Source organism: Euleptes europaea, chromosome 19, assembly GCF_029931775.1.
Source record: "Euleptes europaea isolate rEulEur1 chromosome 19, rEulEur1.hap1, whole genome shotgun sequence".
Lineage (NCBI taxonomy): Eukaryota > Metazoa > Chordata > Lepidosauria > Squamata > Sphaerodactylidae > Euleptes > Euleptes europaea.
The window spans coordinates 31,469,865-31,484,453 of NC_079330.1; the positions used below are offsets into that span (position 1 = coordinate 31,469,865).

The 14,589-nt window shown below is 47.7% G+C and overlaps 1 protein-coding gene across 1 annotated transcript in view; it reads right to left on the reverse strand.

The window, feature by feature from the left end:
• PPM1D (protein phosphatase, Mg2+/Mn2+ dependent 1D) overlaps positions 1-14,376 on the reverse strand; it is a 55,160-nt gene extending 40,784 nt beyond the window's left edge. The window contains exons 1-2 of the mRNA XM_056864968.1: positions 14,025-14,376; positions 2,810-3,038 (exon numbers count right to left, since the gene is read on the reverse strand). Coding sequence (XP_056720946.1) covers positions 2,810-3,038; positions 14,025-14,376 — 581 coding nt within the window. The remainder of the gene's footprint in view (positions 1-2,809; positions 3,039-14,024) is intronic.
• Positions 14,377-14,589: the final 213 nt, after the last annotated feature.

Below are 14,589 nucleotides of genomic sequence, written 5' to 3' on the forward strand. Positions count from 1 at the left end.
TTTTACCACTAAAACCATAAGAACTAGAAATATGAATTTTAAGAAACTGCCATATTCTTCATGGACGCAAAATCCTGGTTTTCCCAATTAACCACTGTAATTATTTATACCTCTCCTCAAACGCTCGGTCTTTTATGCATCTGTCTCCCTCTAACGTTGTCGTCCACCAGCAGGTGAAGACTTTTTTGTTTTGTTTGGCACTCCTTCACTAACTCTTAATTAGCCCTCCTCACTGTACATGTTTATATGTTTTATTTAATTGTTTTAAAGACTTGATATTCATAATATAAATAAAAATATATTACACACACACACATATATATATATATATACACACACACATATATATACACACATATATATGTGTGTGTGTATGTGCGTATTTTAAAACCCATTTTAATGTTTGAAATATTTTAATATTGAATACTGAAATATTTTAATAGTTTTATATTATCTGGGTTGTTATGTTTGTTATCTGGGTGGAAAGGAAACAGTAAATGTTTTAAATAAATAAATTGCTCTATACAGCTTGGCCCTGGCCCACAATGCAGAATCTGGCTCTGTTGTGCACCCCTTAGGCAACAAACAACAACGCCACTCGATAATTTTCAGGACCAGCCTGACATGCTAAATTCCATCACCCACTTCCTGCATTGCCAGCCTTATCTTGACCATCATAAGGACCAGAAACCTGAAAGGGAAGATAAAAAGGAACAGAAACACTCAAACCACTGATACAAAAACTAATTTAAAAATGAAGAATACAGCCAGCATCAGAAACCACCCGAATTTCTTTTTAAAATCCTATCTAATACCTTTTTATCCTGCCCTCCCACCCAGGAGTTCAGGGGAGACTGCTTTCCCCATTCTGCCCTCAAAACTACCCTGTGAGGGAGGTTAGGTTGAGAGACTGTGGCACACCCAAGATCATCCAGTAAGCTTCATGTAAGAGCAGAGATCTGAACCCCGGCTTGCCAGGTCCTACCCCGACATTTTAATCGCTACACCACACTGGCTCTCTTACATTCCTATATTTACGCTGTCTTGTGGCTGCATCTGCCCCAAACCTAACTATGGCTAATGCTAACCAGGTTCCACCCCCCATCCAGGTTTGCAAACCTCCCTTCAAATTTTTCTTTCAAGCCCTGGTTGGGATCAGCCCTGGTTGGCATGACAGCAAATGTGGTGCAAGAAAATGGTAGACCTCTCATACTCTTCTTAGCCATTCATACTTAGAATGTCCATGTTTAGAGGCAGTCTACCTCTAAGTGCCACATGCTGTGAACATACACTGGGGAGAGGGCTGCTGCTTTCACGCGTGACTTTGAGGTTTCTATGAAACTTCTTGATAGCCACAGCTGGACCATCAAATTATGGGATAGGTAAACCTTTGGTCTGACCCAGCAGAGCATGTCTTATGACCTGACATGGTTGTAACAGAACAGAAAACAGAACCTTTATTGGCATTAACAGTAACAAAACAAACATGTAAAGCAGCTAGATATGGATCTAAAAAAGAATAAATACACAGTTCATCGGTAAATATTATAATAAACAATTAAATGAGGGTTCCCCTCCTTCTTTCTCCCTCCTTTAGGACCTTGGCCAGGAACTCGGCTACTTGAGTGGTAACTTCAAAGCTTTTGTCATCCAATAAATGGGCTATGTTTCCAGTAGTCATTGCAATAGTAAATTGAGGAAGGGAGCTAATTAAGCTGCATCGAAGCTGTGTGAAAAGTGGACAGTACAAGAGAATATGTTGTATTGTGTCAGGTTCTTTGCATTGACACCTACAATATCTTGCTTCGCGTGGTATTCCCTTGTATCTACCACTAACAACAGCTGAAGGGAGTATATTAAATCTGGCCATCAAAAATGCTCTACGGTGAGAAGGTATAGTTAAGTTAAAAAAATACTGGGCCATAGAGTTTGTTTGATAAGAAAGGCCTAAAAAACGAGGGGAGCAGATACCTTCAGCACCGGCTTTTATTATTTGGGAATCACTGTCCCATATCCTTTTTTGGATTGACCTAAAAATATATAATTCACTGGAATTGGACAAGGAATCAAGATCAATCCCGAGTGATCTGATCCTATTTAAGATAAGCCGAGACCATCTAGAAACAGTTGAGTCAGTATGTAAAGCTGCCAATAAACTACTTGGGGGGGATCGAAAATGAGAGCGTAACCAGTATTTGATAGTAGTGATCCAAGCACCAGATTCTATTGTGTGCAGTCCCAGCTCAGCGCACAGAGAGAAATAACAAACAGAGTTTGTGACGCCAAGGATGCGTCTCAAAAAAACTGCCCTGAGACGCTCCACTTCTTTATTAAAACCCTGGATCCAAACTGGGATTCCATACAAAAGTTGCGGGGTTGTAAGTACACAACCCAGATCCAAACACACTATAGGGACAGAGCTCATACTCTGGTGTAGTGGGTAAGAGCATGGTGTAGTGGTTAAGAGCAGCAGATTCTAATCTGGAGAACCGGGTTTGATTCCCCACTCCTCCACATGAAGCCTGCTGGGTCAGTCACAGTTCTCTCAGAACTCTCTCAGGCCCGCCTCCCTCACAAGGGGAAGGAAAGGTGTTTGTAAGCCGCTTTGAAACTCCTTAGAGAGAAAAGAGGGGTATGAAAACCAACTCTTCGTCTTCAATCATCACAGGCTGGGTATTTGGCCACAATGTCCGGGATTCTCTGTTACCATTATTGGTGGCTTAAAATCAGAAATCGCACACAACTTGGATGGGTCATATTTGGCGTACAAAATCAGGCCCACCCACGAGAAAGACAACAAGACAATCACCTGCCCCCGAGTCCTTCGATTCGCTGCCTCTCTTTCGGGAGCTCAGGTTTGTGATCTTGCGTCACCTCCACGGCCCGGATGAAGTCGTCTTTGGGGTCATCTTGGACTCCAAGCACTACTCCCGAGTCGCCCACGTGAGCCACATACATCTTCGACCCCCGGATTATCACCACACTGGCTGTCGTTCCGGATGTACTTGGAAGGCCTGTCATGGTCTTCGGCCACTCTGCTGCAAGGGGAAGGAAACGAACTTGAGCAAAAGTTCTCTCGTAGATACAATGCACGGAGGTGAAGGCCAGTGATAAATAACCACTCCCTTTGCCACCCCTATCTACACATCTCAACCCGTGCCAAGGGCCACCAATGTTCCACATGGACGAGTCAACAACAGCCACCCCTTGCCCAAGAAATCACCTGGCCCTCCTGGACCCAAAGAACCAATCAGTATTTGGTCACACCAGGGGACTGGGAAATAAATTTTTTCAATGATCGTTATTGGTATTCGGTACATTGCAGACAGGAAATATTATTTGTTTTATCTTGCCCACCACAAAGGAACTGAGCAAGCTGGGAAAAGGCTTGCCATCTGCTTGGCTGTCAAACTTGCTTGGACCATTGAACTTTTCAAACGAAGCGCTTTTCCAACAACCCACCGCCAAAATGAGAGTCCAAAGGTGCCACTATGATGTCACCAAGAAACAGGGCAGAGAGAAAAGACAGTTCTGGGTAGTGGTGCCCATTAAGAAGAAGAAGAAGAGTTGGTTTTTATATGCCGACTTTCTCTACCACTTAAGGAAGAATCGAACTGGCTTACAATCACCTTCCCTTCACTCCCCACAACAGACACCCTGATAGGTAGGTGGGGCTGAAAAAGATCTAAGAGAGCTGTGACTGGCCCAAGGTCACCCAGCTTGCTTCATGTGGAGTGGGGAAACAACCCGGTTCACCAGATGAGCCTCCGCAGCTCATGTGGAGGAGTGGGGAATCAAACCTAGTTCTCCAGATCAGAGTCCACTGTTCCAAACCATCGCTCTTAACTACACCATGCTGGCTCTCCAGCGTGGGGTTAACAGGAGGCAAATTCTATGGATTACCATGAGGCAAAACTGCTGGGGGGAGGGGGAAAACTGTCCCCCCCCCCATCAAGAAAATACGGTCTTTGAGGGCATGTGTGGTGCAGTGGGAAGTGTCAGACTAAGATATGGAAGGACCAGGTTCAAATCCTTACACTGCCATGGAAGCTTGCTGGGTGACCTTGGGCCCATCCCACACATCCCCAGCCCTACCTACCTACCTCACAGGACTGTTGTGAGGAGAAAACGGAGAAGAACAACATGAGCAGCTTTGGGTCTCCACGGCAGAAAATGTCAGGGTGTAAAGATTTTAAAAATAAATAAATAAATAAATCCCAAGTCAATGGAACCCAAGTGTACCTCTTTAGTTTTGACTACAGCAGGGAATGACAGCCACAAAGCAAAAGTAAAACGTAGTTCTTGGGGAACAATAATGCAGTGGAGGGAAAAACATGTGCTTTCCCACCTCAAATCGGGGTGATTCAGCAGCAACTGAGAGAGACTCCAATGGAGGGTTAAATGCATCTTCATGCACATAGCGAGAAACCCTGCAAGAGCTGACTCTCGAACTAGGGAGGAGGGATGTGGCTAAGCAACAGATTTATTTTATTTACTTTATTTGTATCCCATCTTTTGCCCCAATGAGGACCTAAAGCTTACTTCATTCTCCTCACCTCTATTTGATCCTCACAACAACCCTGTGGAGTAGGTTAGACTGGGAGTGTGTGACTAGCCTAAAGTCGCCCAGAAAGCTTCCTCGGCTGTGTGGGGATTCAAACCTGGATTTCCCAGATCCCAGTCCAATATTTTAACCACTACATCACACTGGCTTTCCAGACCACATGCATTTCATGCAGAAGGTCCCGGGTTCGAGCAGAAGACTCTCAAGTGACAGCTGATGGGAGGATCCTTCCTCCGCAGCAGCAACCTAGATGAACCGGTGCTCCAGTTTTTGCATAAGGAAGCTTTGTATATTTTAAAACCTCTCCACCCAAAGGAAACACCTCGCCATGCAGCTGAGCTTCTGCACACACAAAAACATCCCTGGCAAGTCTGAACAAGCAGCCTGCGGCTCCTCACCTGAACACACCCCAACCACCTGCTTCTCTCTGAGCAGCTGTTGAATCCCAGGGAACTCTGAGGCTCCTTAGAGCAGGGGCGTCAAACTGAATTGTTATGACATAAATGATGATGATGAAGAAGAAGAGTTGGCTTTTATATGCCAATTTTCTCTACCACTTAAGGGAGAATCAGACTGGCTTACAATCACCTTTCCCTTCCCCTCCCCACAACAGACACCCAGTGAGGTAGGTGGGGCTGAGAGGGCTGTGACTAGCCCAAGGTCACCCAGCTGGCTTCGTGTGTAGGAGTGGGGAAACAAATCCAGTTCACCAATTAGCCTTCGCCGCTTATGTGGAGGAGTGGGGAATCAAACCCGGTCCTCCAGATCAGACTCCGCTCCAAACCACCACTCTTAACCACTACACCACGCTGACTACAGTATGCCCCATGTGCCACCTACCCTAACACATGTCCCGGGAGGGGTCCCCAACCCCCTTTCCCGGGCCGAGAGGCAGCCCCCACACTCACCGGGTGTCCCAGGGGGGGGCGGCATTTCCGAGGCTTCCTCTCTCCTTAGCACCCCACCAGGCCAGCACGGAAGGAGAGAGCCCGGCGGGAGCAGCCACAGGAGCAGCCGGCGGCCAGACCACCAGCCCGGCCCAGACCTCCGCGGGGACCGCGGACCACCGCCACGCCAGCCCCAACACCGCCGAGGGGGCCGGGCCCCACCACCGTGTCAGCCCAGACGCCACCGGCACAGGAGCCACGAGCCAGCGTTGGTCCCGATGGGCCCGGGCCGCCGAGGGCCGCCGGCCTGCACATCCGGCAGCAGGAGGAGGGGATCCCGAGAGCAGCGTGGGTGGGGCCTCGGCAATAGCCGGCCTCCCCGCAGCTCAGCTGACCGTCGGGCGGGTGCGAGCTGGGAAGGGGCGTCGCCCGCGTCTGACGTCTCCTGGCGGGGAGGTGGATCCTCCCAGCCCTTATATGGACTTCCGGGGGGAGGGCTAGGGGCGGATCTTGGGCGGGACTTCTCTGGCCTGGAGGGTATATAAGGCCAGAGAAGTCTGCCTGCCGGGGAGGATGTTGAAGCCAGAGGTGAGCTGCAAGGTGTGTCCTGTGGCACCCTGGCGACACCCAAGGGAGAGTCGAGCTCTGACTCCCCCTCGGATTGGTCTGAGGCGGAAGAGACTGTCTCAGCCCTGACGTCCTCCAGGCCAGAGACCCTCCGGACGCCCCCGCTCACGGGGCAGCGCGACAACACATACATACAACAAGAAGAGTTGGTTTTATACACCACTTTTCTATACCTTTAAGGAGTCTCAAAGCGGCTTACAAGCATCTTTCTGTCCCCTTGTGAGGGAGGAATGGCTGAGAGAGTTCGGAGAGAACAGTGACTGGCCCAAGGTCACCCAGCAGGCTTTAGGTGGAGGAGTGGGGAATCAAACCTGGTTCTCCAGATTAGAGTCTGCCGCTCTTAACAACTGCACCGCACTAACTAGGATCTAATTTTAAATATTGAACTATGTTTTTTGGCTGCATCCATGTGATTTTCCAGGCCCTTGACTTCCATCCCTAGCAAGCGGCTTGCAGTTCACCCATCCTCTGGCAGCGGTGAGAGCCATCTGACAACCACAAGCAGTGCCAGATTTAGATGAAGAGAGGCCTTAGGCTATTCCGCTTGTGAGGCCCCTCCCAATCCCCCACCCTCATGGCTAGAGAAAGATGGAAGAATGTTTTAAACAAAACTCAGTAAAGCCGAGGATGATGACGGGTGTTTAAAATCCAGCAATTCACAATTTCTCCTCTAAAGGACATAAGATGTTATTGTTAAATACTGTAGTGATAAAAAATATTATACACCTAGGTTGGCGGCCCCCTAGATTTTGAGGCCCTAGGCTTCAGTCTGCCAAGCCTATAGGTAAATTGGGCACTGACCACAAGGCTCAGTGGGCAAGGGCCTTGCCCACTTCCTTGGAACAGGGGGCAGGTGCCACTTTGGGGAATGGTGCTTAGAGGAGCCACAGTTGGCACGTCAAAAGAGCCACGTGCCACTCCCAAGCCACTAAACGACCATCTGGTCTAACCCCAACAAGGCAGTTATTTGCCGGATCATGTAGAGGCTTTTCTGGCCCAAGTGATGACAAAAAAAAACCCTGCACTGCCTGTGAAGTTGTGGGTTGGAGCGACAAGCAAAATGGGAGGGGAGAGATAGGCGAGGGTTGTCCTTGGCAAGCCAAGTCCCAGGAGCGCAGCCAGCACCTCAGGGGCCCAGTGTGTAACTGGCTGGCAGTCACACAACCATGGGAGGTGAAGATGTGCCCGTGCTTACCGTCTTCTCCCATGCTGCCAGCCCCAGCATGTTGCCCGCGCCTCAGGGGCTCACTTCAGTTGCTTGGGAGGAGAACTGGCCCCATGTGCCAAGCAAATTGGTCTGATGTGCCACCCTTCAGTATGGATAACAGGTGTTAACCAACAGGTGTTAGCTGCCCCCATTTTCAACCTAGTTCTCACTGAGGTGGTAAAGCAGCATCTAAGCTAGAGAAACCAACCTCAAGTTGGGGCCCTGGGTTTTCCTGGAATTACAACTGATCTTCAGGTTACATACATTAGTTCCCTTGGAGGAAATGGAATTGACCAGTTGCAAAACGGAGGTACTGTTTGTGTCGTGGATGAATGGGCACGTGGAGGTAGGCCTCGGTTAAGTCTACCGCCGTCATGAACGGAATGCAAGAGGCTTTGTCTGAAAAGGTTAAAAAAAAATCTGTTAGCAGCCGGGAGCCAAAACAGTTGTGTCTGAAATGACACAAAAAATCCATTAGCAACCGGCTGCTCAAATGGATTATAAGGGCCGTTTGAAAGGGGCCAAAGGCAATCCTGAGAAACCGTCAACTTGTGTTCTGAAACTCCAGGAGACAGAAGGAAAGAAACAACTCTCCCCTATGCTTCCTTCTATGGCACCAGAACACACACACACACACAATTTAAGTCAGCTCTCCAGAATCAAGCTGGCTGCAGCATTAAAGGAAGGCAATTCCAGAACGCCCCCCCCCCCGCCGCTCTCTACCAAAAACCTTCCCTTGCAATTTGTTTACCCACTTCCCCTCCTCCTGCCATTAACACAATCCATGCCTGTTTGACTGCTTATACCACCCCCAGCCAATTCTGAGTGTACCCTTAAAAAAAATACATGGAACAAGCCGACTGCTGAGATGGGGAAGGGGGACCAAGTGAACTAAAAGAGAAAGGGTAATTGTAAGGATAACCCCAAGCTCTCTCTTTCTCACTCACACACACACAAATGCTTTCTTTAATAACAATCTACACTGTTCCTCAACCTCTGAGTCCTTGCTCAGCTTCAAAAATACCATAATGATTATTACTATTCAAATGTTCATTGTTTCAGATGTAACACTAGAAGGTTTTATTTTAATCCTGCTTGTCAGATAAAATTTGCTGTCAATGGAATGCAGAATTTAAAAGAGGGAGAGAGGGAGAGGGAGAGAAATATCAACATAAAAGGCATGAAAATTCAATACCAAACTTATTTGGGTGTACTTATATAGCTCACTGTTCAGCAAGATCGGCTCCCAAAGTGGCTTACAAATTCTAATTAAATCTATGACATTGTTAAATTGAAAACTGTTGAGATGCAAAGCTCTATTGGGATTTCCCCCTATACAATAAATGAAAATTCACAAAATACAGAAGCACATGTTGGGACCCAGCGTTATACTGACACTGTCAGTTCAGGAGGCGGGGTGGGGGGAATTGTGTCCCAGATGTTATCCATATATGCTCACCCCACCAAAAATAGCCAATGTCCCTTGGTGAGCACATTCCCAACAGAGCTGGATCCAGGCATGAGGGAGGTGTGGCTCGTTCCCCCCGCCCTTCTTCCGACGGCATCATCAATTTGATTCCAAAACAAGTGGCAATAAAGAGACCGTGTTTGTGTGAAGTGCCATCCAGTCACAGCCAATTTATGGCAATGCCTCATGGGGTTTTTAAGGCAAGAGACGTTCAGAGGTGGTTTGCCATTGCCTGCCTCTGCATAGTGACCCTGGACTTCCTTGGTGGTCTCCAGGGACAGCCAGCATGGTGTAGTGGTTAAGAGCGGTGGTTTGGAGTGGTGGACTCTGATCTGGAGAACCGGGCTTGATTCCCCACTCCTCCACATCAGTGGTGGATGCTAATCTGGTAATCTGGATTCCCCCCCCCCCACTCTTACACATGAAGCCAGCTGGGTGACCCTGGGCTAGTCACAGATCTCTCAGCCCCACCTACCTTACAGGGTGTCTGTTGTGGGGAGGGGAAAAGAAGGTGATTGTAAGCTAGTTTGATTCTTCCTTAAGTGGTAAGAGAAAGTTGGCATATAAAAACCAACTCTTCTTCTTCCATCCAAGTACTAAGCAGGGTCAACACTGCTTAGAGTCTGAGATCTGAGGAGATTGGGGTAGCCTGGGCCATCCAGGCCACAGCAAAGAGACCTTACACAAGCACATTTTAGTGTATCTCCAAGGACATTAACCGGTCAAAGAGTATAATGCATTCAAGTTACTACTTCCCAAGGTTGCAATGATTTAAAAATATGTATTAATTCATTAAAATATTTATAATCTGCCTTTCCTCTTAGATCAAGACGGCTGTCAAAAAATAATTTCAAATAATCTCTGCTTAACTTCACAAGCCAAATTTAGCATGTTCTGAGAAATAAGAGATGTAAGGTGATGAAGACAGAACAACTGGGATTCAACAAGGGGTTGTTGTCTAAGGGCCATCATAAATCAGAGCTATACTGCAGTAGCCTGAATGCAAACAGGCAAAAATACTTCCATTCAGCTGGTTTTAATGAAAAAGTGATAAAATACATATGTCAACACATCCCAGGACCTTAGCACTCATTCCTCAGATTACTGGGAGAAGGCAGGAACTCCGTTTGCTTCCTGCTCAATTACTGGACAGAATACCAACAAGCAATGACTTATGGCTACAATCCTGCGCATGCTTGCCTGGAAGCAAGTTGCACTGAATCCTATTGGCCTTACTTCAAAGAAAACAGGCACGGGGTCGTGTTCTAGTTTACAGCTCGTCTCCAAAAGCCAGGTCCCGCAGGTCTAACAAAGTGTTTCTGAAAGAGGCTGAGACCTGTGCCGGACCTGCAGCCACAATTCATTCTGAACAGAGCAACCTGGATTCTAACTGGAGTTTGCTGGAATTAACAGAACAGTCCGGTGTTATATTAGCTGCCCTGACTTCTAGTTTGATTTCGAGCTCAGTTCAAAGCAATGACCTTTTCAGCTGTAAGTGGCCAGGGACCAAAGTACCTGACGGACGTCCTCCACCCAAACTCCGTAAACTGCAAATGATGCCCTTCTCAAGAAGTCTACAGTAACAGAAGTGAGCATGACAGACTCTGAAGGGAGGGTTTTCAGCAGCCCCCCATTATGGAATTCCTCCCCCCCCCCCGGAACTTGTCTAGCCTCTTTCCTTCTGGGCATCAAACACAGTTTTTAAAATCTGCTATTGGTTAAAGGTTTTTGATTCTTGCACCTAAGACCTTTTAGAGACAATGCTGTTTTGTGTGTATTGTCACAGACGGTCTTTTGGTGATGTTATTTTTTAAAACCTGAACTCTTTCTAGCAATTTCTTGATATGTGCCTACATTTTAACAAATGTGATTGTCCTATCTCTTGCAATTGCTTTAAACAGCTTCAAGAAAAGGCCAGATCTAAATTCGTTAAATAAAAGACCTAATGAACAGTGGTCCAGCCGCCAAGAGCCACTCTATTATCTGCCGCAGTCTAGCTCCGAATGAGAGCTAGAGAATGCTCACAAAAGACTGAGATAGCACTCAAGCTACATAATCAAGTTGTTTTAAAACCAGCCGAGTAGGGTAAAAAGACTTCATCAGTTTATTTAAGCTAAAGGCCAAAGCAGCTGCAAGCTACGGACGCTAAAACCTAATTAAAGTACATTTCATCAATTATAATTTCTGCAATTCGGTTCTCTTTAACTAGGTGACAAAAAGGACAGCAGATGATAAAATAGAAGGCACGAAGAAAAAGGTGTGCAGAGCCTTTGTGGGTGATTTCTTTAAGACGAGACAGTGCCCACAGGAAGAGAAGCAACCACATCACTGTCCATGTCAATATACACGTGGCACCTTAAAGTCTAACTCATTTATTGCAGGGGTATGTTTCATGAGCCAGAATTAAAGATGTGGCACCGCTAATGGTACACATGCTTCAAAGGAACATTTATTCCCTGTTCAAGCTTACAATGTCCGCCGATCCTAACAGAGGGAGCAGCCACACACCCTGTCCTTTTAAAAGTGGAGCTTCTGCCTCACTGAAACTCCCTTTATCAGGAGAACAAGAACACAAGATAAGGTCATCCACACAGAGAACTGGTTGTTCTGGGTGAAGGAGAGGCAATGCCCATTCACAGGCGTGTGAAAGTAAGACACTTTTAATGCAGAGCTGAACTTTTAAAAGACCCCTTCTGCAGCCGGATCCTATCTGTGTTTACTTAGAAGTACTGCGTATCTTCGTGGGATTTATAACAACATCCTACCCATGCCTATTCCAAAGCAATTCCCTCTGTAACTCAGTGGGATTTACTTCTAGGTAGGCCAACCTTAGTTTCAAGTTAAGTGTCCCAAAACTGTGGCCTCAATCCCACATTCCCCTTTTCAATAGGAGGGGGAGTTTACTCCCCACTTCAAGGGGAGCATACACTCAGGTTTACACAGTGGGACCAAGCCCCATTGGACTCTGGTGGGCCTTAGAGAGTCTGACAACATTCATGCACAGGATCCGGCCACACCTCTGGAATGCATGCCACACTTGCCAGAGTTATTATGGTGGGTTGGAAGAGAATATTCATATACACGTACATGAACGAGTGGCAAAAAAATAAGTCATTCTAAAGAGACGATAAACATTCCTCCTCTTTCGACAACAGCTGGTTTGTATTTTGCAGACGTTATAATTTAGCATATGACTGCACCCAGAGATCATCGGCATAACTTGCTTGCAACAGTGCTTAATTGCTTTCAAGCCTTACATCTCTCTCTCAACACCAATACCAAAACCTTTAATGGCATAAAAAAACCTGAAATTATACAATAAACTATTACATTCGGCTCAAATAATGTTATAGTTGTACACAATATTCATCCCTGGGTTTTGTCATGTTGTACTTTTATGGCACTCTGAAAGAATTTGGCCACTTTCTCAATTATGACGGGAGAACAATTATTCAAGAGAAAAGACACCTTTACAGGATCAGATAATCCAGTCTTGTTTACCAAAATAGGTGTTAAAAATTTTGATCGAATTTCATAATAGGAGCAATGGAAGAGCAGATGTGCAATTGTTTCAATACAGGTCTTCCCACAAGGGCAATTTCTTGCTGAGTGGGGTAGATTTAGAAATCTCCCCTACAAAATTGAAGATGGCCAAAACATAGACTAGTTTAATGCTTGCAGGCACACACAATATAGCAACAAAACTCTGAACCTGAAGCCTGCTTCTTTAGCGTGGATACACGCATACCAAATATCATCTTTCTTTCTTTTTTAATCGGATTCTGAGCTTGCCTGTTTACATTTATTTGCCCACAGCAGCCATACAAATCAGACGGGGAGCCTAGCAGCCCATGCCCACAACATCAAAACAAGACAACAACCTCATTTAAATGTTAAATGAGATTTAAGATGTTTAAATGTTTCTTTTTCTTTTTAAATTCAAGTTATGCTGAGGCTTGGAGGACGAAATGTGTTTTAGTGAGTTTTAAGATGTTTAAACGTCCAGGATGAATGACAGAAACTAAGGTAGTAGAAATAGGCAAGAGTCCAGTAGCACCTTAAAGACTAACAAAAATATTTTCTGGCAGGGTATGAGCTTTCGTGAGCCACAGCTCACTTCGCTGTGGCTCACGAAAGCTCATACGCTACCAGAAAATATTTTTGTTAGTCTTTAAGGTGCTACTGGACTCTTGCCCTTTTCTACTACTGCAGACAGAATAACACGGCCACCCACTGTGAATTATCTTCATGGAAGGCACCACATTTAGCCGTACAGAATGGAAATCCATCAACCTTGTGAAGAAACTTGCACAGGTACAGACAGATGGATTCACATTCTAGCTGTATCTGAAGAAGTGAGCTGTGGCTCCCGAAAGCTCATACTCTACCAGAAAATATTCCTGTTAGTCTTGAAGGTGCTACTGGACTCTTGCCCTTTTCTACTACTGCAGACAGACTAACCCGACTACCCACTGTGAAGAAACTATGGTAATAGCCTCCTTTAAGTTCAGATTGTATTTTGGTCACACTATGAGACGACAAGAGTCACTGGAAAAGACCCGTCATGCTAGGAAAAGTTGAGGGCAGCAGGAAAAGAGGAAGACCCAACAAGAGATGGACTGACTCAATAAAAGGAAGCCACGGCCCTCAATTTGCAAGATCTGAGCAAGGCTGTCAAAGACAGGACATTTTGGAGGACTTTCATTCATAGGGTCGCCATGAGTCGGAAGCGACTTGACGGCACTTAACACACACACACAAGTTCAGATCACGGTGAGGCTCAGAGGATGAAATGTTTTACCTTTTCTCCCTTTCCCTTTTTTCCCCTTTTCTGTATCCCTTTATATAAAAATAAAATATAATAATAATAATAATTATTCAGAGGATGAAATGTTTTCCCTTTTCTCCCTTTCCCCCCCTTTTCTGTATCCCTTTATATAAAATAATAATAATAATTTAAAACATTGAAGAATGGGACCCGACCCTGTCTACTCGGCACGGCTGCCTCCAAACAAAACGTTAGGAGGGAGCGCTCAAACGACCCCCCCCCCCAAAAAGGTTCCTAACCGTCGAATTCACGCCCCCGCCCCCGCGAACCCCTGAACCCCGGCCCGCCTTTGTTCGTGTGAACGCGGACCCCGCTGGCGAGGGAGATGCGCTGGCGCGGGGGGGGGGGAGGGAAGGGGAAGGGGAGGGGGAAGGGGAGGGGGAACCCCCCGCCCCCCAACCCCCGGCGTGTCCCCCCCCGCGCCCCCCCCAACCGCCACTCACGCAGCTTCTTCCACATGGCGCGGTGGCAGGCGACGAAGGCCTTGCGGAGCGCGGCGCACACGGCGGCCGGCTCGCGGGAGCGGAAGCCCCGCTGCTTCTGGATGAAGGCCCAGAGGTGGTCGCGGGCGAACTGGGCCGCCTCCCGCCCGCCGTGCCCGTCGCACACGGCGAAGAAGGCCACCGAGCGGGCCCCGCCGGGGGAGGGAGGCGGCGGCGGCGCCGAGGCAGGGCTGCCCCCCGCCGGCCCCGCCGGCTCGGGCTCCACCACCACCCGGGTCACGTCCTCCATGTACTTCCTGCCGCCCTGGTCCGAGAAGAGGCTCACGCCCAGCCAGCGCGGCGCCCCCGCCATGCGGACGCGGAGGGAGCGAGGCAAGGCGGGAGGGGCACGGGCGGCCCGGGGCCTCCCTCGCCTCGCTGCAGCGACGATGGCGGCGGGGCCGGCGGCCGCGTTCGGCGCGCAACAATCCGCCCGCCCGCCCAACGCGGCGCGGCTCCGCGTTCCGAGCAGGAGGAGGAGGAGGAGCCGAGCGCGGCCCTCAGCCCGCCGCCGGGCAGGGCCAGG